This window comes from Archocentrus centrarchus, chromosome 4 (assembly GCF_007364275.1).
Source record: "Archocentrus centrarchus isolate MPI-CPG fArcCen1 chromosome 4, fArcCen1, whole genome shotgun sequence".
Classification (NCBI taxonomy): domain Eukaryota; kingdom Metazoa; phylum Chordata; class Actinopteri; order Cichliformes; family Cichlidae; genus Archocentrus; species Archocentrus centrarchus.
In genome coordinates, this window is record NC_044349.1 from 12,304,094 (window position 1) to 12,330,914 (window position 26,821).

Consider the following 26,821-nt stretch of genomic DNA (forward strand, 5'->3'; position numbering starts at 1 on the left):
CTTTTTGGTGAAGTACAAGTGGATTGTTCAAAAAAGAGAATTTAATGTGTCAGTTTTGTGGATTTTATTTTTTTTTTTAAGTTTTTTTCCTATCCCAGCAACTTTGTTTTGCCATATTTTGTTCCAAATCCTCCATGGAAACTTTCTGATAATTTGGACAGCTTTGCAACAGGAGGCTGTCCAGCAACAGAGGCTGATTAAGGAGGGGAGGGGAAGGGAGGAGAGGCATGAGAGGTTGGGCTGGGATGGACAGGAAGTGTGCCTCCAGCACCAGTTATAAACATGGCTGTTTTAGAAACCTAAGGCTTATTGTTTACATCCATCATTGCTTGCCATTTGTGCCAGTTTGTTCCTTCACCTCGACAGCGCTGCAGAGTTGTAGAAACCGAATCAAAGGCAGGGAAAGCATCATCTCGCTACAGGCTCGACTTTTTCCATTTCACCTTGAAAGTGATCTCACCGTCTATTCTGCAGAGATCACATCAGAGGGGAATACTTGTGGATTTTTTTTTTTACAGCCAAATAGTTCTTCTTTAGATCTTCCAAAAACTAACTGCAACCATTCCACCTCCTTCAGTCATGTACAACTCCAGCTACTCTCGGGCCAAGTTTGGCCCAGAGGTAAGGTCCCTGAAGAAGTCCAAAGGGAAGAGCTGCGGCTACTACGTGAAGGTCGTCTTCATCTTGTCTTCTCTCATCCAGTCGCTCATCATTGTCAGCTTGGTGCTTTTTGTCATCTATGGACAGCCAGAGAAAAGTGCAGTAGAGAAAAGGGTTAAGGTCAGTGAGCACTTGTAAGTTTAGTTTAGAAAAGTAAACAAGTGATAAAGTACCTGTTTTTTTGTTTGTTTTTTTAAAGAGCTTTGAATAGCTGATAAAGTTGTGTCTGCTAAAGTTCTTCCTTTAAAAGAAACTGATGTCTACGCTCATCTTAAGTAACAATACAACAGCTTATTAGTGGAAAATTACTTTTAGCGAGACCTTCTTAGGGTTTAAGAATGACATGGCATGTTCTGGCATCATCATTAATGTATCGTTTTTGTAAATATTTTATGACTTGGTATGACTATTATTTTTGGATTTCAGTTATTCTCATATTTAAAGCTGTAAAAAGCAGTGATGGTTCTGATGCTGTAGGAACTGGAGCTGGTTTTCAATAAGCTGAGTGTGAAAAACATGGAACTGAGGAAAGAGAAAACTGGGCTGGAAACTCAGCTGAAAGCTCGCGCTGAGGAGAAAGCTGCTCTGGAGAAAGAGATGACAAAGCAGAAGGCTGACGCCAACAAAACAGTAGATGAGTGGAAGAGAAAATATGTAAGTTTATTTTATCCTCCCTGTTGGTCACCATGGTAATAAAGCATAAACCCATTCATCATCAACCATCCTTTAATTTTTGTTTTTGAATTTGTAGACTTTCTGTAGCTTGTCAACACGTTGCCCCCCCCCTCCGGTCCAGTCCCCTCTTGTGGTCACTAGAAGCAACCCCAACAGTATGTACCTCAGAGCCACCAGCTTTTCAGTCTCAGAGTCTCTTATCAAACATGAAACAATAACATAAACACTGGCTGCAAATGTAATTCTAAAGATGATACATTTTTAGTGCAGTTAAGTAAAAGGAATATTTTGTTTATTAATTTAAATATTAATTTATTTTATTGAAAAAACTTTTGGTTTGTGAGGTTGATCTTTTGTGGCAGGTGCTTGGTTTGATTCTGGTTATCTAATAACTCAGCAGTGAAGCACTAGTAAATTATATATTAAGTTTCACTGCTTTGAAATTAGTATTAATGGCAGGAAAACTGTTGATTTAGGGTTTCCTGTGACACTGTTTCGCTCTCAATTCTTCAGGTGAACTGACTACTCTGAAGACCCGCAGTGCCAGACAGGACGCTATGATAAACTTACTCACTTCAAACTTCACCCAGACGGTTCGGACTTTGAGGGATGAGAGAGACAACGCCCTCAGAGACCGAGCGCAGTTCTACGAGGATGTCATCAAGCTGCGAGGCGACAACACTATTTGCAAGGAGCAGCTCATCACGTACACCAGGTACTTCCTGTCTGTGTGGAGTGTGCAGCTAAAAACATGAAAGATAAACACATTAAAGTATTTTTTTTTTCCTTCCAGGAAGTGCAAAGAGGACTTTGCAAAGTCTTTAGAAGGGATCACGGCAGTGACCAGGGAATTCCTGAAACGGATTAACAACCTGTTTCCTAACCAGATGACCTTTCATCTCACCTGCAAAAGCCAACTCGAGCAAATGGAGAAGATAAAAAGCAGCTGCACAAACCTGTCCAGAGACGTGGAGAATAAGTTCCAGATGTATCTAGACAACGTGGGCAGACTGGTATTTAAACATTTTCCTGCAACTGTTCCTGTATTGTTGTCTCTCTCTCTCTACTACAAAATCACTCTTTGGTGTTGCTACTACCAACTCAGATATTTAATAAGGAGTCACAAGTTAGCATTTTCATTTCAGTTATAATTTTTTTCTGAAAGGTCAGATAAATATAGGAGGTACAATGAGGAAGGAGATGTATATATTTGCATAAAAGAGATTTACACCAATAAATTAACTACCTGAGTCAGTGAGCATATTTAATTTGCATCAGTTTCTACTGGGGTTTGCAGTTACCACTCCTGTCTAACCCACATTTAAACTTTTGAACTCTCCTTAAAGAAGTTGGTACCTTGGAATATCCCAAAGTACAATCTGAATGGGAAACTGCTTTCTCAAGGGAGGAAGTCTCCACACTGTATCATTCCTGAGAAATGTAGCTAAAGAGACAGATGTCCTGTGAGGCGAACTCTGGGTCAAAGCAGACGTGAACTGTGTGTCTCTGCTGATACAGCACTGTACAGGACTACAACACACACACTCATTGTGAGCGTAAATGAGGGGTCATGACTTTCACGTCATCACCATTTGTTTTGCCGCTGTTGATGCAACTCCAATTGCAATTTTTCCAAAAAAGAAACTTACTTTTGTCTCTTTGCCAGTCTTGTCTTATTATGTATAAATATAGCTGCATGAAAAATGTCCATTAAACTCACTGACAAGCACTCAAAAATTCATAACCAATTAACTGATGCCTCTTATGAAAATATGTTTCAGTTTGAGTTTAAAATGAGTCTTGGTTCATTTGAAGGTCTCAGTTACAGTAAAGGAGCTTTTACAAAAGGACACAAACAGTTCCCCATCTGCACCTTCCTCGATAGTTTGATATTTTTTAATAATTTTGGTCAAATTTTCAGCAGGGAAAGCAAGAAGATTAAATAAAGTAAAGTAAAGCTCATCATACAAAAATAATGGAAGCGAGATTAACCTGTGTGCGTGGTCAAAGGCACAAACCCAATTATTTTCTGATGCAGAGCCTAAGAAGGTAAAACTATTTAAAAAGAAACGCGTGGCATTGCATTTATTTGAAGGAAATGATTTTCTTCTGCTTTTCTTCCAGGTGTCTGAAATTCAAGGAAATTCCAGCCGACTGGAAGTGGAAAACAGACACTTACTCTCCAACTTCCAGGAGTGTCAACGCAGGCGCTCTGAGTTTGCTGAGAAAACTGCCAAGGAGTTTGACCTCTTGCAAAGGAGTCACGATGATAAGGTAAATAACATCTGGATGGATGCCCACTGTGGGTGGGAAGCAGTAGCCAATAAAGAGCTTGTAAAAAGCTGATTTTCCCCACTGTCTAGTTATACTGCATTAGAAAAATGTACTTTATCTACTTTAATAAGAGTGCAAATCTTACAGTATCATATAAGAGAGAAACACTTTGTGCTGTTTTGAAAATATCACACATATTTTCCTCAGGTTGAGAAATTACTGCTGGAGCAGAAACAACTGAGAGCACAACCGTGCAATATTAAGGTAAAATGAAAGAATACATGAATAAAATGCAATACAAATACTCTGCCACTTGCTCTGCACAGACATGTCAAAGGGAATGACAGGTAGATACTCATTCATTGTGCTTATGTATGAATCAATCTAGGCTGCCCCACATTTTGTGAGGCACTTTGAGACGATTCAATTTCCACCCAATGGAAGAAAAAAACGCTGTTACTTTGGCTTTCTTCCAAAGTCTATATGTACTATCTCATGGCTTTCTGTGAGGGCCATACACCTCTGAGCTATTAAATTAGATTACTTTGGTTATCATATGGACATCAGTGCAGAGGTAAGGTAGCATGGGTGAATTTGACAGGAAATGGAGAATCTGCAGCAGTGGCAGGAAGGATGGAGAAGCAAGATAACAAAGGAAGGCAGAAGTTCACAGAATGGCCCATTTCATAATAATGTGCAATCTGTATCTAAAATAACAGTGAAATAATCACTTCTTTCGCAGCCCGGCAGTGCTAATCCTGTAGGCTTTCAGGCAACCTCTCAGCAGGGCAGACAGACTGCAGCTAACTGGACTTCTTTTGCAGGACCTGGCATCAGTAAAACTCCAACGGTAAACTTTCTGCTGTTTATTGTAAACTTGATGCTTCATTAGCCTGCAGATATACTCACCACGACAATGCTAAATTTCTGATGTTAAGCAGGTATACTGATTGCAGTGTCTTTATTTGGTAATAAATATCACAGAGCCACACAGTTAAATGTTGCTCCATAGACTATCCCCTCTCTGTATCTTCATTAAACTGTGAAACAGTTCTGAGAGCTTTGCATGTCCAGCATATTTATTTTATTTCAATTTTGCTTTATCTCCAGGGGAAATGAAACAAAACGTCCATCCTGAGGGTCGTAGAGAATGGAGAGACCAAATCCAGCTCACATGGTGCTCAAGACTTTCCTTAGAGGACATGTATATATACTCCTCCTAGTGCAACACATTTTAACAAAGCACAATATGTAGATAATTTGCCTACATATTAAACTACATAGATTTGTTCTTGTTTAGCTGCACCTGTAAGTAATCATGTGTTTTTTTAACTTCTGCTGTGAAAAGCCTCAGTATGTTTATACCCAGGTGAATGTAAAAAACAAAAAGTTTCAGGACAAAGGTGTAAATATTTCCTCTTGTGTGTGTCTCTCACTGCTGTTTGTGTAGGTAGGAAAACTGACACTTTTCTTTGCCATGAAATTATAAAAGTAAAAGAACCAAAAACTAACTCAGTCTTAGCAGTATTTTTCTCTTTTGTCCTGCTGACATTTAAAGTCTAACAAAACCTCAGACGAGGACTTCAGGCAGCAGCTGCTCATTTGTCTGCAATAAACAGACTACTCTTAAAATAGCAGTGTTTAAATTTCCCAGTGGTTCGCATGCCACGAACATCACATGAAATGTTAATGTAGCCCGGATGACAATACAGAAGTCCATTAAGTCATAAACACATCGTCACGTCAGCAGAGTCGCTAGAAGTCGTAGTCGTGGATGTCAAAAGGAAGAATCGTGCGGCGCGAATTCGACTGAAAATATTCGTTTCTATGATCGGCTAAAAAAAGAAAGAAAAACAACCCCAAAAAAGCTGAGAATCTACTAACTGCCCTTTTTTTTATGGTCCATTTTACAAGTATGGTGTTATTATGTGATCTGTTCTCGGGCTTTACTGCTTCCTTTTCTGTTCATAAGCACAAGTCAACCAGCACGTACAGTCTGTGTCAGGAAGCAGACGTCTGTCTGTGTGATTGTTATGGATCCAGTTGGACATAGAAGATGATACTGGTAAAATAACACAAATGATGAAAAGTTGTATGACTTAAAATACTTTCAGCTTCTGATGGGAAGACTGCCTCATCGCTATTTATGTAAATACTGTATATTTAATAAAAGGACACAAAATCATTTAAAGTGATCTTGTCATTGCAATACTAAATTTAGTTAGGAATATATGAATAAGGAGTTTTTAATGAGTTTCCTTGTTTATTTCTAATTGAACACATTGACAATTAAGTTCATAGGTGTTTTTTGTTTTGTTTTGTTTTTGTTTTTTGGACAATTACAGTTTTTCTCATTTTAGCTTTAATTAAAGGGGTTTAACTGCTCACAGACATTTTTATACAACGTCCCTCGTTTTCAGAAACTCAAAAGTGTAATTGATTGACAAGCAGTTCCATGGCCGCATGAGGCCAATTCCCTTTTTATTTTATTTATTTATTTTAATTTCATGACAAATGAAGCAGATGGAACATCTGGAGTTGATTCGAAAGGCTGAGCTTGTATTTGCTTATCTTTTCACTGGAACGCAGACCTTCTAGCTGTGAGGCAACAGTGCTAACCACCACGCCACTGTCTGATTCAGGAATAAACTGATTAGAATTTGTTGGTCAAAGGTTAAACATCTTTGACCAACAAATTCTAATCAGTTTATTCCTGAATCAGAGTCAATTTACAGTATGTGCTAAATTTGAAGATATTTCCTCCAAGTGTTCTGCATTCACAAGCACAGGATTGTGGTGACCTTTGACCCATATCTGGCACACTTTCAGCAAATTATTTTTGTTACATCTTATAAATCTCGAGTATTTTTTTAAAAGTTTCATTTTACGACAAACTTGCGTCATACATGGAAGACATAAACCCAGACAGACAAATATTTGAGTTTGTTTCCGTATTACATAAGAAACAAACTCGGATTATCTCCAAGACTCGCAGTACACAAGGATGTGAGTGTTACAGGTGAGCTGCTCTGCCTCCTGTCTTCAGGAAATCCTTTGTTTCACATGAAGTGTTTTCAGTCCCATGTATAGCCATGAACACACTCACACTCCCTCGCTTTAAGTAGGATGGGTACAGGGTGGAACTGGCTGTACCGGAGCAGACAGCCATTAATCAAAACCACAGGAAGCTAATGGACAGAAAGCTAAAGTACCCATCATCAGTCAGACGTGAACCAAACTGTGACAATGAAGTTAGCTTAGTCATCACCCTCATCTGTTTTTTAATAGTTTTACAGTTTTGTTCGTTCAGGTACAAACTGATGATAGTGAGGAATCCGCTGCTATAAAAGTTGAAATGTTTGGCAAATGTTGTGCAGACTTCACCTCTAGAGATGAAGTCAGAGAATCACCAAAGTCTAATGCCACAGGCCAGTGAAAATCCTTAACATATATTATTTATGACCATATTATTTATGGAGAAACCTGCAGACTTTCAAAGTCTGCTTGTTTTCACACTGACAGCGCTAACACACAGATTTTTATGGGAATGTTAGTTCAGCGACCTGGCATACTAACATTAGCAAATTAGTAACACAACTGTATTTAATAATGAATACAAGAGTATGTGTTTAAAATCATGTTAACCATATATTACAATGTAAAGCAATACCTTTTTTTTTGGTTCTTATAAAACAGATGTATTCGTAAAAGAGCAATCAGCTGAAACAAATTAAAATCATAATTTTCAGCCTTGCAGTGATGCTGGAGGAAAAGTCAGCTGAATAATCAAGTTAACACAATTACTCTTCTGGGGATTATTAATTTCTAGACAAAACATCAACAGGACACATAAAAATAGCAACACTGACATTCATGCAGGGATGCAATTAGCATGGCTGAAAGGAGTATAACTTTCCTGCCGATAAACAAAACATCCGACTTTCACAGCTGTAGTAAACACAGAGACCTGCGGGGCACATGGGCAGGACTTCAAAGACAAAGCTCCAGAATTTACTAACACTAATTTGTCTGACAGAAAGCCCCACTTTTAGTTTAAACTTCCCCTGTTTCACAATTAATCAAGGCAGAACATGAAAGACAACATAAAAGGTGACAGAGAAGTACGGAAAGAGGAAAAGTCAGGTTGCACAGCCAGAAAAGAGAGAGACAGAGAAGGCGTAAAGACAGCAGTCATGCTGGTTAACAGAGGTGCAAATGTCGTCAGAGACTGGGCAACTGGGGAAGAAGGGTGAGGAGTTCAGAGTGGAAACATAAACATTTGATCAAGGCTAAACTGACAGGGAAACAAAGGGCACAGAAAGCACTGCCCACAAAAATGTCTCTTTCTCACAGAGGGGAACACTGGCTTTACCTACATACTGTTTTTCAGATAAGAAATGTTGTGATAAAGGTGTTAAGTTCACGTTTAATGCATAATGAAGAATGTTAAAGCATTAAAGTGAGTCAAGCAATCTGGTCTTTGCCTTTACTACAAACTGTGCAAAAACTTTGATCACAGTAAGTCAATGCGTCTTGTGACGATGTAATAAAAAAAAAAAAAAAATGTAATCATCACTGAGTGATACAATCACCAGATTTGTTGGCTGCACATCCTTGATGTAAATCTCCCATTCCACCAGCGGGGCTGTATTGGACTGAGATCTGGTGACTAATGCAATGGCCTGTGGAGGCCAGTGAACTCGTCCTGTTTAAGAAACCAGTTTGAGATGATTTGAGCTTTGTGACGTGGTGTGGAAGATGATGGGTACACTGTGGTCATAGTCAGCAACAATACTCAGGTAGGTTGTGGTGTATAAATGATGCTCAGTTGGTACTAAGAAGCCCAAAATGTGCCAAAAAAAAAACAACTCCCAGAAAATGACACTGCTGATAGAGTGGGATTTTCCCAAACCCTGGAGATGGTTCCCAGTAGATCGGCAGTTTCTGAAATAGTCGGACCAGCCCACCTGGCCTCAATAACCACGTTACATTCAAATCATTTAAATCACCTTTCTTCTCCATTTTATGCTCAGTTTTAACTTTAGCAGGCCTACATGCTTAAATGTTTTCAGTTGCACCATTTGATTGGCTGATTAGATATTTGTGTTAATGAGCACTTAACAGGTGCACCTAATGATGTAGTAATAAATATATCTGTATTACAAATGAACTGAATGGAGTGTGAGTGGCCCACAGTGACTCAAAGAGGGTTACCAAACACCTGTACGAAGCATTTTACCATCTTTCAGCTTATTACCTCGCCCGCTGATGGTGGAGGAAGGTTATGTTTTCACCCCTGCTCCTTTGTTAGCAATATAACTAAAAATGTTTTGAACCAAAATTAATTAAAATTTGTGGAAATATTCCTTAGGAACCCAATATAGGAGTTAACTTTCCAGGTCAAAGGTCAAAGTTCAGGGTCACGAAAAATGTAAAAATCCTCTTTCATTATTGGTGAAATTGTAAAAATTCATATCTCAGCGATTTTCTTTTTTTATCTATCACGGTGAAATTTGATACTCAAGCATAAACAGTTACTGTTGATAATTGTCTTTTTCAATTTTAACTTAAAATATTCACAATAATGAAAAAGTAAACTACAAACTCTACACAAAAACCACATACACGTAAATTTTGGGTCTTTGTTCATCTAGTAACTTATGATGCGAGTATGACAACATTGGGTGGTATTTATTGCAGTATCGCCACATAGAAAATTTGGGGTGGGTGGGGTACGTGCTCTACTGAGGGTCCTTCTAGCTGTTTTAGCTTCAGCAAAAAAACCATTAAAGTGGCCGTCATGTTTATTTGACATGTTTATTTGGTCTCCTTTTAATAAGAATTTGTATTTCTTACAAAAATATCCCATTTATTTCACACTGAGTAACACATAACACAGAAACATGTAACAGCATAATAACCATTAACATCAGAACTTTTTTGTATAATAAATAAATGTGACTGTCAAGTTACTGCCTGCATGAAAAACAAGTAAAAAAATAATAATTTTCCTGTGGTACAAATAAACATCCATACTTTCAGTCCATGACCTTGGAAGTTATATTTTAAAAGATCTTGGCTGTTATGTTGCAACCCAGGAGGCCAATCTTCACCTATCAAAGGCTTGCGAAAGCTATTTCCATATTACGACTCAAGGCTTGCCAAACACTTGTTTGGTATATTGGGCCTTTGAGGCACCTGTCATCATGTTCAAACTATTTTAGCCTGATAAAAAGCATCAACAGAAAACAAACATTTTTGTGTCTTGGGAATGGATGTATTCTGCAGCCAAGAACACAAGGAGTTTTTTTCAACTCCAACTGTGCCTTGAAGCCTGGCGCAATGCCAAGCTGCGTCCTTTTAGTCCTGTTTTCTGATACTGTGGGATTGCAAGAATGCAATTTTCCTCTCAGAGCAGCCCACAATCACATATCTGTCAATTTTTCACTCATTTATTTTCCGATGCAGAAGTCTTTGAAGATGATATCCAGGATCTCCTCTGCCCCGACCCGTCCAGTGATCCGGCCCAGGCTGGTGACAGCTAAACGCACACCTTCAGCTGCCAGAGCAAGGTCAGTGTCACGGTACCCCTGATATTGAGCCAGAGCCGCCACACACTGCTGCAGGTGGGCCCTGTGGCGAGCCTGTGTCAGGGTGGGGGCACCAAACAGAGGGTCGCCACACCTACAGAGGAAGTTAATCAGCAAATGTGAAGAATCTCTGGAGAAGAATTACAAAAGATACACTGGGAAGAGTGCCTTAACAAATAACAGGTTAAGACTTATCCATGGCATCAGTTTAGTTTGTACAGCTACTTCAAACATCCTGCAGAAGGACATTTAAATGAGACTTGGCTTTAGCACAGGGACAACAGAACATGAGAAAACTCAAACTCACAGAGTCTTGACACTGCTGTGCAGTACTGTGAGGAAGTCCTTCAGTCCTTCATCAGTCTGGCAGGAGACCAGACAGACAGGAGGGAGACCAGAGACACCTCTCAGCTCCCTGTCTAGCTTCTGTCTCTGCTTCTCAGGCAGTAGGTCGGTCTTATTCAGTACCAGGAGACACCTGTCTGCAGGACATATTGCGGTAAGTAAACAGCTTGAGCGATCTTTGTGTTTTAACTCACGGTTATCTCTCACTGGGGTTACCTCTTACATACATTTAATACTGCGAGGTGGAGCTTTCAGTAAATAACTAATTGCAGGCAAGCAGCTGTCCACTAAGACTCTTATTTTTCACAGCTACAGGCACCGTAGTTCTGAGACAGAACCCGATAAAAGTCAAATATATTTATTTTATAGTTGTTAAAAAATAAGCCCCCCTTCCTTGTTGCCTGTCAGACTTGGCATAAATAACTAAATAAAAAGATAAATAAATAAAAATACAAAGCCTATAGAAAACTTATAGAGCTGCCAGACATGACAGGCTTTAAAACAAAACAAAAAAAAAAAGCCTTTAAAATGCAGTTCACTGACAGACCAGCTTGTGCATCAGTAGACAAAAGTATGACTTGGTACCTGTCTCAGGCTGATCCTGGGACTGCAGCACACTCCTCAGGTATTCCTGAAGGAACGCTACGGCTTGGTTTACCTCAGAGGGGAGATGAGCCGAGTCCACAACCACTAGAGTCAGATCAGCCTGCTCCACCCTGGAGAAAACAAAGCAGCCTCCACTTCAGTCTGGAAACAACTGCTAACATTTCACCTGTACTGGTTGTGTGGCAGGTAAAGTATTTCTTTCACTGTGTGTGTTTGTGTATTCTCATGGCAACAATGTGGTTCTGGTAACTGTAGCAGGAACTACAACAAAGACAATCTTGAGTATTTTAGAAGTTATTTCTGTGTTTTTTGTGGCAATATTTTAACAACAGCTTTACAACCAAGATGCAGTCAGTAAACTTTACAGGTGGATACCTGAGATCAAAACAAATGTTAAGCTGTTAAGGTGGGTGTGGTCAAAAACTGTAAAAGTACCTGTGTAAGATATTCTAGGGCAACTTAACCCTCTTAATTGGAGGGGAAGATGAAATGTCAAAAAAGTAACTTAAAGGGCCAATTGTATGTTATTTTTGACGTCAATTCATGGACCGGAAGTGGGCGGGGCTGGAAGCGGCCCACAAGTTTGGACACCCCTGTTCTAGGGCCTCTTTGTCCCCTACTTTGATGATTTATGGGTCAAACCACACACATCTTCAACCTTGACCTTCACTCTGATCTCAGGTACACATCTGCATCTTTCACTGTTCACAGACAGACAGACAAGCACCTATCAAAGTACTCTAAATTTCTGTTGTTGTAGCTTTTGTGCTGCAGCTGGTTTCTCTGCAGTCACGCTACTGCAGCTATTAAGATTTTCTGACGTTTGATCTCATTTTATGCTTTACAACCTATTGCAACAGTGCTGGGAAATACATTTAGTCAAAATACATTTTCCAGCAACTGCACCAACTCCTGGAGGCATACCAACATATCTCAGAGCAGAGATTCTATTGTTTCACAAAAGAACCATATGGTATAGCCCGAAAAAGCTGGCAATGATATCTTTAATTTATTACTCTAAATGGAATACACGTGAAATACTGCTTTCTTGTATCCGTCTTACTGTGAGGTAGTAGCAGGAGTGGCACGGATGCTTGTACTTACCACATCCTTCCTGTAATGACCCAGGTCGCGAGCCTCTGTCCTGCTCCCTGCAAAAAAGGTTTCCCACACAACACAAACTGTCTGCCCTTCCTATAGAGCCACCAGGTCACCCACATAACTTAAACAAAGAGTAAAGGAGCAAGAGTGCATTGAAAAATGGTATTCTTGTAGTCACATCTGGATTTTTACCAGGAGGAATAGTATAGCTGATATTGCTTTCATCTTGTGAGTCTGTATGTGACAAATATGAAAGATACAAGCATGAAACTTTGCAGTTGTGTAGTTGACATCAAAATACCGTAAAGGATGACGTGCTCCACATGCATGTGATACAACCAATGAGTACAGAGCAGAGAGCAGTGAAAATACGGGGGCCCTTCTCCCACTTCATGCCCTTTCATGACCCACATTGACTGTGCCTGATTATTTTCCAGAAGTTTGAGCCAGTTTAATTTAGTTAAAAAAAATACTTTAGTATAAATAAACCTACTTCCTGCCAACTGGACATCCTACCATCACACCTCATTAAAGAGGCACAAATGGGCCATAAATAATAGTATTGGTTGAGGATATGTCCTTGGTCCTTGATTTAAATATGCTGTGGTGCAGCCTTTGCTTGAGAAACCTAACCTTGAACCATCTCTTTTGTGTGATTTTGGCTTCATTTCCAAGCTCTTGGCTTTATCTAATATTTATCTAAGTTGTCCTATACCAACTCCAACCTTTCATGATGTTAAAAAAATAAGTCTGGCTTTGACTCATACACACAGTCTGCTCTATTAAAGCATCAAAAATATGTTTGATTTGGTGGTAATGGTTTTCCCAGCATTAATTGCCATTTTTTTCATAATGTAGAACATAGTGTACTGCTATCTCATTTGGTAGGTGTCCAGGTATGCACACCTTGGCAAACAAAAGTTCCTTTGACCTGTACTAAGTTTTCAGCCTCAGCTGCCTGTAGTGCCTACTAGGGTCTACTCTTAACTTGATTTTTAATTTTGTTATACCTGCCATCGTTTTTAGAAACTTTTATATCAAGTTATATTTCTATGTGGATGATATCAACATAGAAATGAAACACCACTTACATACAACTCCCAGCTGTTTCCGTTATATTGTGTCGAACACCTAAAAAGCTGGATGCCCTTAAATTTTCTATAAAACCCTTTTTTACCATCCACGTCATCAGGGCTGATACTGTTTTCAGTTTCTGAGTCTGGGTGTGTGTGTGTGTGTTATCATGTTGAAATGATGTCCTGGAGAGACCTACGGAAGCAGGACCTACCACCAAGCCAGGACAGTGGGCCCAGCAGTCAGTGAATGGCCTGATACTTTCCATCTCTCATACGCACAATAAACTTCTCAATAGTACAATTCTACAACAAGGAAAGGTGGCTCTTGATTACGTAACCTCCTGAGAGTGTTTGGCCTGTGTATTTATAGCTATGGCTCAGCAACTATATAAACTCTGGAGGTTACATAGACATTACAGAAATGACTTATTTCTTCCTTTCTTTGTTTTCAAGATCATTTCACATTGGTCTCCAGGCTAATATGTTCTGTTAAATTATACACAAAGCAGTACTCTACAATAAATATTCTCCTCTATTGCTATCCTGTACATTAAAGTCATGTATTCAAAGATCATTCTTACTTTCTGTGGGTCTGCTTTCTATTAACGTGAAAGCAAAACAACATAACAGAAGTTTAACATTAAAAAATGTTTTCAAGTGCTACCTTTCCCGAGCACGGCGGACCCCCTCTCTCTCCACCAGGTCCGTGCTCTCTCTGAGGCCAGCTGTGTCACTCAGGAGGACGGGGAATCCACCGATGTCCAGCGCTGTCTCCACAACATCTCTGGTGGTGCCAGCAATGGGAGACACAATGGCTGCAGGTCTCTGACCTGGAATTCAAAATGTTTGTTAAAAATGTTTAAACATAAGCCTGGGGATATTTTAGAATTGTATGATTCCCAAATCATTTCATTTTGCTTTTATATAAAATACAACTTTTTATTTTTAACATGTGGCATTATATGTAAAGACAATTTAAAATGCTTTAAGGATTTTCCTGTGATAACTAAATAACACAGCATAAACCCAACACATCGGCTGCCTAATCAGTCCTCATCCATCATAGGTCAAATAATGCTGCCATATCTTTAATTATCGGTGCTGTTTGGGTGTGAGCCTTTACCACCGGGAAGACTAATCAGAACAGGAAAGGATCACAGGACTTTCTCTGAGATCTGACAAATGCACCTATTATTCTGATAGGAAGCTTCAAGAATGGATAGCTTATGTAAAGAAGTTCTACATCAGGAAACACTATCCTTACATAACAAAACTCCAAATTCTTAAAATAAATCTTAAAAGTTTCATGTTTTTTGTGTCCATTCTGATGACAGATACCTTCTTTTACCTGAAAAGAAAAATCATCGGCCCTATGAGCCAGCAAAATCTAAATGAAAAATATTCTTTGCGTATTATAGTTTGAATCTTTTCACTGTGTGTGAGGGTGTGTGTGCAGATTTTCCTGGCTCTCTTACAGAGTTTGTTAAGGAGGCTACTTTTCCCCGCGTTGGTGGCTCCTGCGATGACCACCTGGACTCCGCTCCGAAGCCGCTCGCCCCGTCTCTCGTCCTTTAGGTGTCGCTTTATCTCTGCTTGCAAATCACACACTGACCTGTCCACTGTTAGGGGAGACAACAGACAAAGACACAGAAAAGGACACGACACAGAAGATTTGTGTTCAACTTCACTTTTGGGGTATACTAAAATAAATTTCTGTCCTCTGAATAAAAAAAGGGGGCTCTCCTCCAGATTGTACTTTTCTTTAAAACACTTTGAATCATTGATGGACTTAAACACAGTAATTCACTCAAATTAACAAAATGTCAGACACAACTTGCAGTGTGATTGCAGGTGGAACAGCAAAGTACTTTTACCACTTTTCCTATTTTGGGAAGCAAGTCTATTATTATTTTCCGCTCTGCTGCGTGAGCCAACATTCCATGCCACCCAAACAAACAATCGTTCCCAGGCTTTGTGCTGAAATTTCAAAACATCAGAGACTTATGAAAGTCTCTGGCAGTGCCAGACAGCTGGCGGCACTCACAGGGGACATCCCTCTCGCTCACGTCTACTACGAATATGGGAAACCCAGGCACAGACAGAACAGTTGGGCTGCTGACAGCACTATTCCCGGGATCGACTTGACAGGTTTGTTTTTGAAGGTAAGACAAATGCTTCGACTGTCTTTCTGGCCGATCTCACCACACCTCCTAAGAAAATGATTGTTGGAGTTGTTTGCTGCCAGAAAAGTGGCCACTTAGAGCGCATAACAGGAAGACCAGTCAGACTCCTCTTTCCTTGAGAGAAAAAAAAAGTCCTCAAATTGCTTCACCCCCTCCAAAACCCGAGGGATCACTGTCCTGTTGTTGTTTTGCAGCACAGAGGTCAAAGTGCACACATACCATGGTTTAAGACCCCATCCTCAATGAGCTCGTCCTCACTGAAGTCTATGAAGGCCTCGACGTGGGCTAAACACTGTGAGACGTGCAAAACAGAAAAGAGGGAGGGGAAGAGGTGAAATCAGCATGTTAAATGTACTTGACGTAACGATAAAGTTTTTGGAGGAGTCTTTAAAAAAATGAAGCTATTTTTTAAAATCTGTACTGCAGAGCTTATTTACATGAAATGTGAGTTGAGCCCAGAAAAGCACATGACGTGGAGCATGAACAGTATAGGGTCAAAGCTGCTGTAATTGATAGATTACTGTGCCTGCAGTAATGCTTAAAACAGCCACGTTTTCACTGAGCATTCAAAATCATAACCCAGCCTTGGAGGAATGCATACAATGTAATGTAATTTAGCCAAAAAAAGGCAAAAAAAAAAAAAAGCCAGTAAAATCACTAAAAACAAGCAACAAAAAGCTATTATTGAACTTTATTAATTTCCATTCCGTTTCAAGGTAAAAGGGAGAAGAGGCTTTCTTCTTTTTAAACTTTAAAGTCTTGCTGCAATTTTATTTCACTGCCACATTTTTTGCAGTTCATTCAAAGCTCGACTATAAAGGAGAGTGGCTCTATATAAGAGAAGCTTCAGTATTTCCACCACAGATCAGTATCTTGATTGACACTGCAGAACATGAAACACAATAGTAGTATAGCTGCAGAAAAACAGGAAGCATCAGATTCCCATACTTGAATCAATTCACAAATGTAGGGAGCCTATGGTTTAAAAAAGCAGCATTGTTTAGGTGTTAAATGCAGGTCTGACCCCTACCAACATACAGATACAGTACATTTTTGGCCAGTGATCTTCTCAGAAATGCCAGTCTAAAATAAAGGCATGTTTGAAATGCTTCTAGGAACCATCCTAAGTAGCTGCCAACAAGCACATTAACAAGGCTTTCTCAAGGGAGAGCACCTGGACCGGTTGGTCACTTCTGGTGCCAAAGTAATGAAAGCCCACTGGTTTCTGCTTTTCAAAACAGTTCAGAGTACAAAAGGGTTTGGCCCGCATCCAACGAGCTCAAGTGCTCATCCGCGGTCATTGACCTTCTGCTCTGAACTGCCTCCACAAAATATGAACGAAAAACTCAATCTCTGTCGCGATCAGACAAACGTATATATGGCATCACATCAGCCATTTATAACTTCATCAGACTGACTTTTTGTTCATTTTAAAACGTACTAGCTCGCTGTATGCAAAGTGTTTTTTCCTACATGCAAATCAACACAACAAATGAACAACGCTGCTTTTTAAATCTTTAGAAATAACTCTATGCTCTACAATAAGTGGAACAATCAACAGAAAGGTCACTAACCTGAAATTTACAGCTGCATTAAATCCTCCTCCCTATGACGTATACAGGATACTTCATACAGATAAGAAAAACAATACTCCTGCACGTACTGTATCAGCATCTTGAATGTGTGCCTGCGGCAGTCATCAGATACAGTATGTAAATGCAGTCATGCTTAATATAATTCATCTTTAATCCATTCAAAGCAAACCAAAGCCAAACGTTCAGTGATGGAAAAACAGAACAAAACAATGCAGTATTTTTAAAATTAGAGTTAGTCAGAATCAGATATGCTGTTTACTAATACCACACTTTTCCTGAGGAAGTAAAAACCTTAAAGTCTGTCAGCAGCAGTAACTCAGGTCTGATGCTACAACTGTAGATAAAAAAAAAGATATTTTTAAATGTTTTTCACTGTAAATTGAGTCACATCACTGATCAGAGGAAATGCTGTGGTTACTCACTTGACCCCTTCTGACACTCCAGTCTGAACATAATATTAATATCTATTCAAGATTCAAGATTCAAGATTCAAGAAGTTTCTCTGGAGCTTGAAAAAAGGCGACTGGACTTCTTTTTGTTTCTTGAAGACGTTTCACCTCTCATCCGAAAGGCTTCTTCAGTTCTCAACCAAATGGTGGAGAGACCCAGGTATTTAAACCCCTGTGGGCGTAGTCCCCTGGAGGTGGTTATGACCCTCTATTGATCATGTGCTTGAACACATGTGCCCAGGTGTGAAGGGGGCGTGGGTCATATTTAATCAGTGGTTTCAGTTGAAACCAACTTAGGACTCCGCTCCATTGTTTCCTGTGGCCTATTGAGGTCACTGGAACAAAGGTGTGAATGGGGGTTGAGACGTCTGGGAAGGGAGCTCAGGACAGCACTGTAAGCGGGGGAAAGTTGGTGACGTAATCCACCTCCTCTGTTCAATGATGGTTGTTCACAGTGGACATAGATGGCTTCTTTCACTCCTCTTTCAAACCATCTGTTTTCCCTGTCCAAAATGTGGACATTGGCATCCTCAAAAGAGTGCCCTTTTTCCTTCAGATGCAGATGTACTGCTGAATCTTGTCCTGTCGAAGTGGCTCTTCTATGTTGTGCCATTCGTTTGTGAAGAGGCTGTTTGGTTTCACCAATGTAGAGGTCCGAGCACTCTTCACTGCACTGAACAGCATACACTACATCGCTGATCTTGTGTTTGGCGGGTTTGTCCTTGGGATGAACCAGTTTTTGTCTTAGGGTGTGACTTGGTTTGAAGTATACTGAGATGTCATGCTTGGAGAAAATTCTTCTGAGTTTCTCTGACAAGCCTGACACATATGGGATGACAATGTTGTTCCTCTTGTCCTTCCCATTCTCTGTAGTTTGTGTTTGGCCTTCATTCCTGTGCATCTTAGCTGATTTGATGAAGGCCCAGTTGGGGTAACCGCATGTTTTGAGGGCTTTCTTAATGTGTGTGTGTTCCTTATGCTTCCCTTCTGCCTTAGAGGGAACACTTTCCGCACGGTGTTGTAGGGTCCTGATCACCCCAAGTTTGTGTTCCAGAGGGTGGTGGGAGTCAAAGAGGAGATACTGGTCTGTGTGTGTGGGCTTCCGGTAAACTTCAATGTTGAGGCTTCCATCTTCCTCGATAAGCACCGCACAGTCCAGGAATGGTAACTTGTTATCTCTGGTGTCCTCCCTGGTAAAACGTATGTATTTATCCACTGAGTTAATGTGACGAGTGAAGGCTTCTACTTCTCGGGTTTTGATTTTGACCCAGGTGTCATCTACATATCTGTACCAGTGGCTAGGTGCCGTCCCTTTGAAAGAACCAAGAGCTTTACTTTCCACTTCCTCCATGTAAAGGTTGGCTACAATGGGAGACACTGGGGAGCCCATGGCACATCCATGCTTCTGTCTGTAGAATCCATCATTGTATTTAAAATATGTTGTGGTAAGGCAGAGATCTAAAAGTGCACAAATCTGATCTGGGGTGAAGCTGGTTCTGTTCAGTAAGGAATCGTCTTCCTGTAGTCGTCTTCTGACGGTCTCCACTGCCTCAGTTGTAGGTATGCAAGTGAAAAGTGAAACCACATCAAAGGACACCATGGTTTCATCTGGATCCAGTACAAGATTCTGGACCTTGTTAGTAAAATCTGTAGAGTTTTCAATGTGGTGGGGTGTGATGCCAACAAGCGGTGATAAGATGGTGGCGAGGTGTTTGGAAATGTTGTAGGTGACCGAGTTTATACTGCTGATAATGGGTCGAAGTGGGACTCCTTCTTTGTGGATCTTTGGGAGTCCATAAATGCATGGAGTGGCTTCTCCAGGGTACAGGCGGTAGTAAGTGGGGCGGTCAATGGCTTTTTTCCTTTTCAAGTTGTTGCAGGCAGCAAACAACTTTTTTCTTGTAGTTGCTTGTGGGATCACGTCTCAAGACCTCATAAGTATTGTTGTCACTGAGGAGTGTAGTAATTTTGTTGTGGTAATCCGATGAATTCAGCACAACCGTGCACCTCCCCTTGTCGGCTGGCAGTAGGGTGATGTTTTGATCCTTGCTTAGGGCTGTGATGGCCTTCTTCTCCTGAATGGTGAGGTTGGATGGAGGAAGTCTTGCACTGGCGAGAGTGGCTGAAACTTTCATCCTGATCTGTTCTGCTACAGGATGAGAAAGTTTGTTATTTCTTATAGCGGTTTCTGTTGCTGTGATGAGGTCTACTATAGGAAGCTGTTGTGGGGCTATGGCAAAGTTGAGTCCTTTGGCTAGCACATTTTCTTCTGGTTTGGTGAGGACCCTGTCTGATAGGTTCTTCACCCACTTTCCTTGGTTTCCATTGCTTATCGTGTCGTCCTGTTTGTTAACAGATGAATGGTATGCCTTGGTTTGCAGAGTTTGAAATTTACGTAGTTGTCTTTCCTTGCCTTTGATGTGTTGTGCGAGCTGGGCTTTGTCCACAAATGTAGAAACTTCTTCTGCGATGGTGTGAGGTAAGAGTGATGAGAGTTTCTGCTGAGTCTGGTGGATTTTGTTCTGGAGTGCATCTATGGTGAAATGGACCTGTCTTATCCTTTCACTTAAAAGGTGGTTCTGTGCTCTCCATAGAATTTGGTCAGCTCTATGTCCTTTTACTGTGGACCCAAGGTGCAAACTCTTGGGAACCAGTCTGGACTGTCTGCATCTCAAGTTGAAACGAAGGTGGTTCCTGTAGTCCGCTAGCTTTCTTGAGTCCCTTTCATACTCCCGCACCAATTGAAGGGTGTTCCTCCCAAAGTGCAAGGCAATATGTCTGTGTAGATTCTCAGTTATCCAGGTCATAGTAGTCTCTGGAGCTTGAAAAAAGGCGACTGGACTTCTTTTTGTTTCTTGAAGACGTTTCACCTCTCATCCGAAAGGCTTCTTCAGTTCTCAACCAAATGGTGGAGAGACCCAGGTATTTAAACCCCTGTGGGCGTAGTCCCCTGGAGGTGGTTATGACCCTCTATTGATCATGTGCTTGAACACATGTGCCCAGGTGTGAAGGGGGCGTGGGTCATATTTAATCAGTGGTTTCAGTTGAAACCAACTTAGGACTCCGCTCCATTGTTTCCTGAAACTTTCAGGATGAAAGTTTCAGCCACTCTCGCCAGTGCAAGACTTCCTCCATCCAACCTCACCATTCAGGAGAAGAAGGCCATCACAGCCCTAAGCAAGGATCAAAACATCACCATACTGCCAGCCGACAAGGGGAGGTGCACGGTTGTGCTGAATTCATCGGATTACCACAACAAAATTACTACACTCCTCAGTGACAACAATACTTATGAGGTCTTGAGACGTGATCCCACAAGCAACTACAAGAAAAAAGTTGTTTGCTGCCTGCAACAACTTGAAAAGGAAAAAGCCATTGACCGCCCCACTTACTACCGCCTGTACCCTGGAGAAGCCACTCCATGCATTTATGGACTCCCAAAGATCCACAAAGAAGGAGTCCCACTTCGACCCATTATCAGCAGTATAAACTCGGTCACCTACAACATTTCCAAACACCTCGCCACCATCTTATCACCGCTTGTTGGCATCACACCCCACCACATTGAAAACTCTACAGATTTTACTAACAAGGTCCAGAATCTTGTACTGGATCCAGATGAAACCATGGTGTCCTTTGATGTGGTTTCACTTTTCACTTGCATACCTACAACTGAGGCAGTGGAGACCGTCAGAAGACGACTACAGGAAGACGATTCCTTACTGAACAGAACCAGCTTCACCCCAGATCAGATTTGTGCACTTTTAGATCTCTGCCTTACCACAACATATTTTAAATACAATGATGGATTCTACAGACAGAAGCATGGATGTGCCATGGGCTCCCCAGTGTCTCCCATTGTAGCCAACCTTTACATGGAGGAAGTGGAAAGTAAAGCTCTTGGTTCTTTCAAAGGGACGGCACCTAGCCACTGGTACAGATATGTAGATGACACCTGGGTCAAAATCAAAACCCGAGAAGTAGAAGCCTTCACTCGTCACATTAACTCAGTGGATAAATACATACGTTTTACCAGGGAGGACACCAGAGATAACAAGTTACCATTCCTGGACTGTGCGGTGCTTATCGAGGAAGATGGAAGCCTCAACATTGAAGTTTACCGGAAGCCCACACACACAGACCAGTATCTCCTCTTTGACTCCCACCACCCTCTGGAACACAAACTTGGGGTGATCAGGACCCTACAACACCGTGCGGAAAGTGTTCCCTCTAAGGCAGAAGGGAAGCATAAGGAACACACACACATTAAGAAAGCCCTCAAAACATGCGGTTACCCCAACTGGGCCTTCATCAAATCAGCTAAGATGCACAGGAATGAAGGCCAAACACAAACTACAGAGAATGGGAAGGACAAGAGGAACAACATTGTCATCCCATATGTGTCAGGCTTGTCAGAGAAACTCAGAAGAATTTTCTCCAAGCATGACATCTCAGTATACTTCAAACCAAGTCACACCCTAAGACAAAAACTGGTTCATCCCAAGGACAAACCCGCCAAACACAAGATCAGCGATGTAGTGTATGCTGTTCAGTGCAGTGAAGAGTGCTCGGACCTCTACATTGGTGAAACCAAACAGCCTCTTCACAAACGAATGGCACAACATAGAAGAGCCACTTCGACAGGACAAGATTCAGCAGTACATCTGCATCTGAAGGAAAAAGGGCACTCTTTTGAGGATGCCAATGTCCACATTTTGGACAGGGAAAACAGATGGTTTGAAAGAGGAGTGAAAGAAGCCATCTATGTCCACTGTGAACAACCATCATTGAACAGAGGAGGTGGATTACGTCACCAACTTTTCCCCCGCTTACAGTGCTGTCCTGAGCTCCCTTCCCAGACGTCTCAACCCCCATTCACACCTTTGTTCCAGTGACCTCAATAGGCCACAGGAAACAATGGAGCGGAGTCCTAAGTTGGTTTCAACTGAAACCACTGATTAAATATGACCCACGCCCCCTTCACACCTGGGCACATGTGTTCAAGCACATGATCAATAGAGGGTCATAACCACCTCCAGGGGACTACGCCCACAGGGGTTTAAATACCTGGGTCTCTCCACCATTTGGTTGAGAACTGAAGAAGCCTTTCGGATGAGAGGTGAAACGTCTTCAAGAAACAAAAAGAAGTCCAGTCGCCTTTTTTCAAGCTCCAGAGACTACTATGACCTGGATAACTGAGAATCTACACAGACATATTGCCTTGCACTTTGGGAGGAACACCCTTCAATTGGTGCGGGAGTATGAAAGGGACTCAAGAAAGCTAGCGGACTACAGGAACCACCTTCGTTTCAACTTGAGATGCAGACAGTCCAGACTGGTTCCCAAGAGTTTGCACCTTGGGTCCACAGTAAAAGGACATAGAGCTGACCAAATTCTATGGAGAGCACAGAACCACCTTTTAAGTGAAAGGATAAGACAGGTCCATTTCACCATAGATGCACTCCAGAACAAAATCCACCAGACTCAGCAGAAACTCTCATCACTCTTACCTCACACCATCGCAGAAGAAGTTTCTACATTTGTGGACAAAGCCCAGCTCGCACAACACATCAAAGGCAAGGAAAGACAACTACGTAAATTTCAAACTCTGCAAACCAAGGCATACCATTCATCTGTTAACAAACAGGACGACACGATAAGCAATGGAAACCAAGGAAAGTGGGTGAAGAACCTATCAGACAGGGTCCTCACCAAACCAGAAGAAAATGTGCTAGCCAAAGGACTCAACTTTGCCATAGCCCCACAACAGCTTCCTATAGTAGACCTCATCACAGCAACAGAAACCGCTATAAGAAATAACAAACTTTCTCATCCTGTAGCAGAACAGATCAGGATGAAAGTTTCAGCCACTCTCGCCAGTGCAAGACTTCCTCCATCCAACCTCACCATTCAGGAGAAGAAGGCCATCACAGCCCTAAGCAAGGATCAAAACATCACCATACTGCCAGCCAACAAGGGGAGGTGCACGGTTGTGCTGAATTCATCGGATTACCACAACAAAATTACTACACTCCTCAGTGACAACAATACTTATGAGGTCTTGAGACGTGATCCCACAAGCAACTACAAGAAAAAAGTTGTTTGCTGCCTGCAACAACTTGAAAAGGAAAAAGCCATTGACCGCCCCACTTACTACCGCCTGTACCCTGGAGAAGCCACTCCATGCATTTATGGACTCCCAAAGATCCACAAAGAAGGAGTCCCACTTCGACCCATTATCAGCAGTATAAACTCGGTCACCTACAACATTTCCAAACACCTCGCCACCATCTTATCACCGCTTGTTGGCATCACACCCCACCACATTGAAAACTCTACAGATTTTACTAACAAGGTCCAGAATCTTGTACTGGATCCAGATGAAACCATGGTGTCCTTTGATGTGGTTTCACTTTTCACTTGCATACCTACAACTGAGGCAGTGGAGACCGTCAGAAGACGACTACAGGAAGACGATTCCTTACTGAACAGAACCAGCTTCACCCCAGATCAGATTTGTGCACTTTTAGATCTCTGCCTTACCACAACATATTTTAAATACAATGATGGATTCTACAGACAGAAGCATGGATGTGCCATGGGCTCCCCAGTGTCTCCCATTGTAGCCAACCTTTACATGGAGGAAGTGGAAAGTAAAGCTCTTGGTTCTTTCAAAGGGACGGCACCTAGCCACTGGTACAGATATGTAGATGACACCTGGGTCAAAATCAAAACCCGAGAAGTAGAAGCCTTCACTCGTCACATTAACTCAGTGGATAAATACATACGTTTTACCAGGGAGGACACCAGAGATAACAAGTTACCATTCCTGGACTGTGCGGTGCTTATCGAGGAAGATGGAAGCCTCAACATTGAAGTTTACCGGAAGCCCACACACACAGACCAGTATCTCCTCTTTGACTCCCACCACCCTCTGGAACACAAACTTGGGGTGATCAGGACCCTACAACACCGTGCGGAAAGTGTTCCCTCTAAGGCAGAAGGGAAGCATAAGGAACACACACACATTAAGAAAGCCCTCAAAACATGCGGTTACCCCAACTGGGCCTTCATCAAATCAGCTAAGATGCACAGGAATGAAGGCCAAACACAAACTACAGAGAATGGGAAGGACAAGAGGAACAACATTGTCATCCCATATGTGTCAGGCTTGTCAGAGAAACTCAGAAGAATTTTCTCCAAGCATGACATCTCAGTATACTTCAAACCAAGTCACACCCTAAGACAAAAACTGGTTCATCCCAAGGACAAACCCGCCAAACACAAGATCAGCGATGTAGTGTATGCTGTTCAGTGCAGTGAAGAGTGCTCGGACCTCTACATTGGTGAAACCAAACAGCCTCTTCACAAACGAATGGCACAACATAGAAGAGCCACTTCGACAGGACAAGATTCAGCAGTACATCTGCATCTGAAGGAAAAAGGGCACTCTTTTGAGGATGCCAATGTCCACATTTTGGACAGGGAAAACAGATGGTTTGAAAGAGGAGTGAAAGAAGCCATCTATGTCCACTGTGAACAACCATCATTGAACAGAGGAGGTGGATTACGTCACCAACTTTCCCCCGCTTACAGTGCTGTCCTGAGCTCCCTTCCCAGACGTCTCAACCCCCATTCACACCTTTGTTCCAGTGACCTCAATAGGCCACAGGAAACAATGGAGCGGAGTCCTAAGTTGGTTTCAACTGAAACCACTGATTAAATATGACCCACGCCCCCTTCACACCTGGGCACATGTGTTCAAGCACATGATCAATAGAGGGTCATAACCACCTCCAGGGGACTACGCCCACAGGGGTTTAAATACCTGGGTCTCTCCACCATTTGGTTGAGAACTGAAGAAGCCTTTCGGATGAGAGGTGAAACGTCTTCAAGAAACAAAAAGAAGTCCAGTCGCCTTTTTTCAAGCTCCAGAGACTACTATGACCTGGATAACTGAGAATCTACACAGACATTCAAGAAGTTTATTGTCATGTACACCGCAAAACACTGTGGTTATGCTGAGCAATGAAATTCTTACTTGCGACTGCTTTACAAACAATTGAAATAAGCAACTAAGTTAAAATAAAATTTAAGAACTAGTATATTAGGAAAGTAAAAGTAGAAAATAAAAATAAATAAATAATAAAGCAAGTGCAATATATACAGATATATACAGATGAAAGAAAGGCAGGTAATCACAGTTTGGTAATCAGTCAGTGGTTCAGTAGCCTGATGGCCTGTGGATAGAAACTGTTTTTTAGTCTGGTTGTTCTTGCTTTTACACTCCTGTAACGTCTGCCAGACGGCAGGAGTGTGAACAGTGTGTGCTGTGGGTGGGTACGGTCCTTGATGATGTTGTGTGCCCTCTTTATTACCCGGGTATTATAAGTGTCCTGTAGTGATGGGAAGGCAGCTCCACAGATGAATTGTGCTGTTTTGATGACACGCTGGAGAGCCTTCCTGTCCTGACTGGTGCAGTTTCCATACCACACCGTGATGGAGTTTGTCAGGATGCTCTCCACAGTGCATCTGTAAAAGTTGCTGAGGAGCTTAGGGGATAATCCGAATTTCCTCAGTTTCCTTAAGAAGAAGAGTCTCTGCTGAGCTTTCTTGACAGTCTGTGTTGTGTTGTAGGTCCAGGTGAGGTCTTCACTGATGTGGGTGCCAAGGAATTTGAAAGTCTTCACTCTCTCCACCTGAGTCCCGTTGATGAATAATGGAGCATGCTGGTCTCTTCTCTTCCTCGGGTCAATAATCATCTCCTTAGTCTTCTCTGTATTTAAGGAGAGATTATTTTCCTGGCACCAGGACACCAGCTGGGCCACCTCTTCCCTGTAAGCTGCTTCCTCTCCCCCAGTAATCAGCCCAATGACGGTGGTGTCGTCAGCAAACTTGACGATGGAGGTGTTGCTTTGGGAGGGGATGCAGTCGTAGGTGAAGAGGGTGTACAGGAGAGGACTAAGCACACAGCCTTGTGGGGTCCCAGTGCTCACTGTCTTTGTTTCTGATGTCCTGGTACCAACTCTGACTGCCTGAGGTCTGTCTGTAAGGAAGTCCAAGACCCAGCGGCAGAGGGAGGGTGGTATTCCGAGGGTGAACAGCTTTTCAACCAGCCTGCTTGGGATGACAGTGTTGAAAGCTGAACTGTAGTCTATAAACAGCATTCGAACATAAGTGTCATTATTTTCAAGGTGTGAGAGGGCTGTATGGATGGCTGCATTAACAGCATCATCAGTTGAACGGTTCTGACGGTATGCAAATTGC

At 41.7% G+C, this 26,821-nt stretch overlaps 2 protein-coding genes across 4 annotated transcripts in view; one reads left to right on the forward strand and one right to left on the reverse strand.

Annotated features, from left to right (window-relative positions):
* Positions 1-298: 298 nt before the first annotated feature.
* plvapb (plasmalemma vesicle associated protein b) lies at positions 299-5,794 on the forward strand. Its single transcript, XM_030727501.1, has 9 exons — positions 299-780; positions 1,138-1,314; positions 1,412-1,490; positions 1,849-2,050; positions 2,129-2,348; positions 3,460-3,609; positions 3,817-3,873; positions 4,352-4,459; positions 4,720-5,794. The coding sequence occupies exons 1-9, from the start codon at positions 580-582 to the stop codon at positions 4,726-4,728; spliced, it is 1,203 nt and encodes a 400-aa protein (XP_030583361.1). The 5' UTR covers positions 299-579; the 3' UTR covers positions 4,729-5,794.
* A 3,636-nt stretch (positions 5,795-9,430) lies between these two features.
* gtpbp3 (GTP binding protein 3, mitochondrial) overlaps positions 9,431-26,821 on the reverse strand; it is a 29,276-nt gene continuing 11,885 nt past the window's right edge. For all 3 annotated transcript variants that reach the window (XM_030726694.1, XM_030726692.1, XM_030726693.1), the window contains exons 6-11: positions 15,730-15,802; positions 14,803-14,946; positions 13,992-14,157; positions 11,130-11,260; positions 10,507-10,681; positions 9,431-10,293 (exon numbers count right to left, since the gene is read on the reverse strand). In XM_030726694.1, the coding sequence (XP_030582554.1) occupies positions 10,062-10,293; positions 10,507-10,681; positions 11,130-11,260; positions 13,992-14,157; positions 14,803-14,946; positions 15,730-15,802 (921 nt within the window). In that variant the 3' untranslated portion in view covers positions 9,431-10,061. The remainder of the gene's footprint in view (positions 10,294-10,506; positions 10,682-11,129; positions 11,261-13,991; positions 14,158-14,802; positions 14,947-15,729; positions 15,803-26,821) is intronic.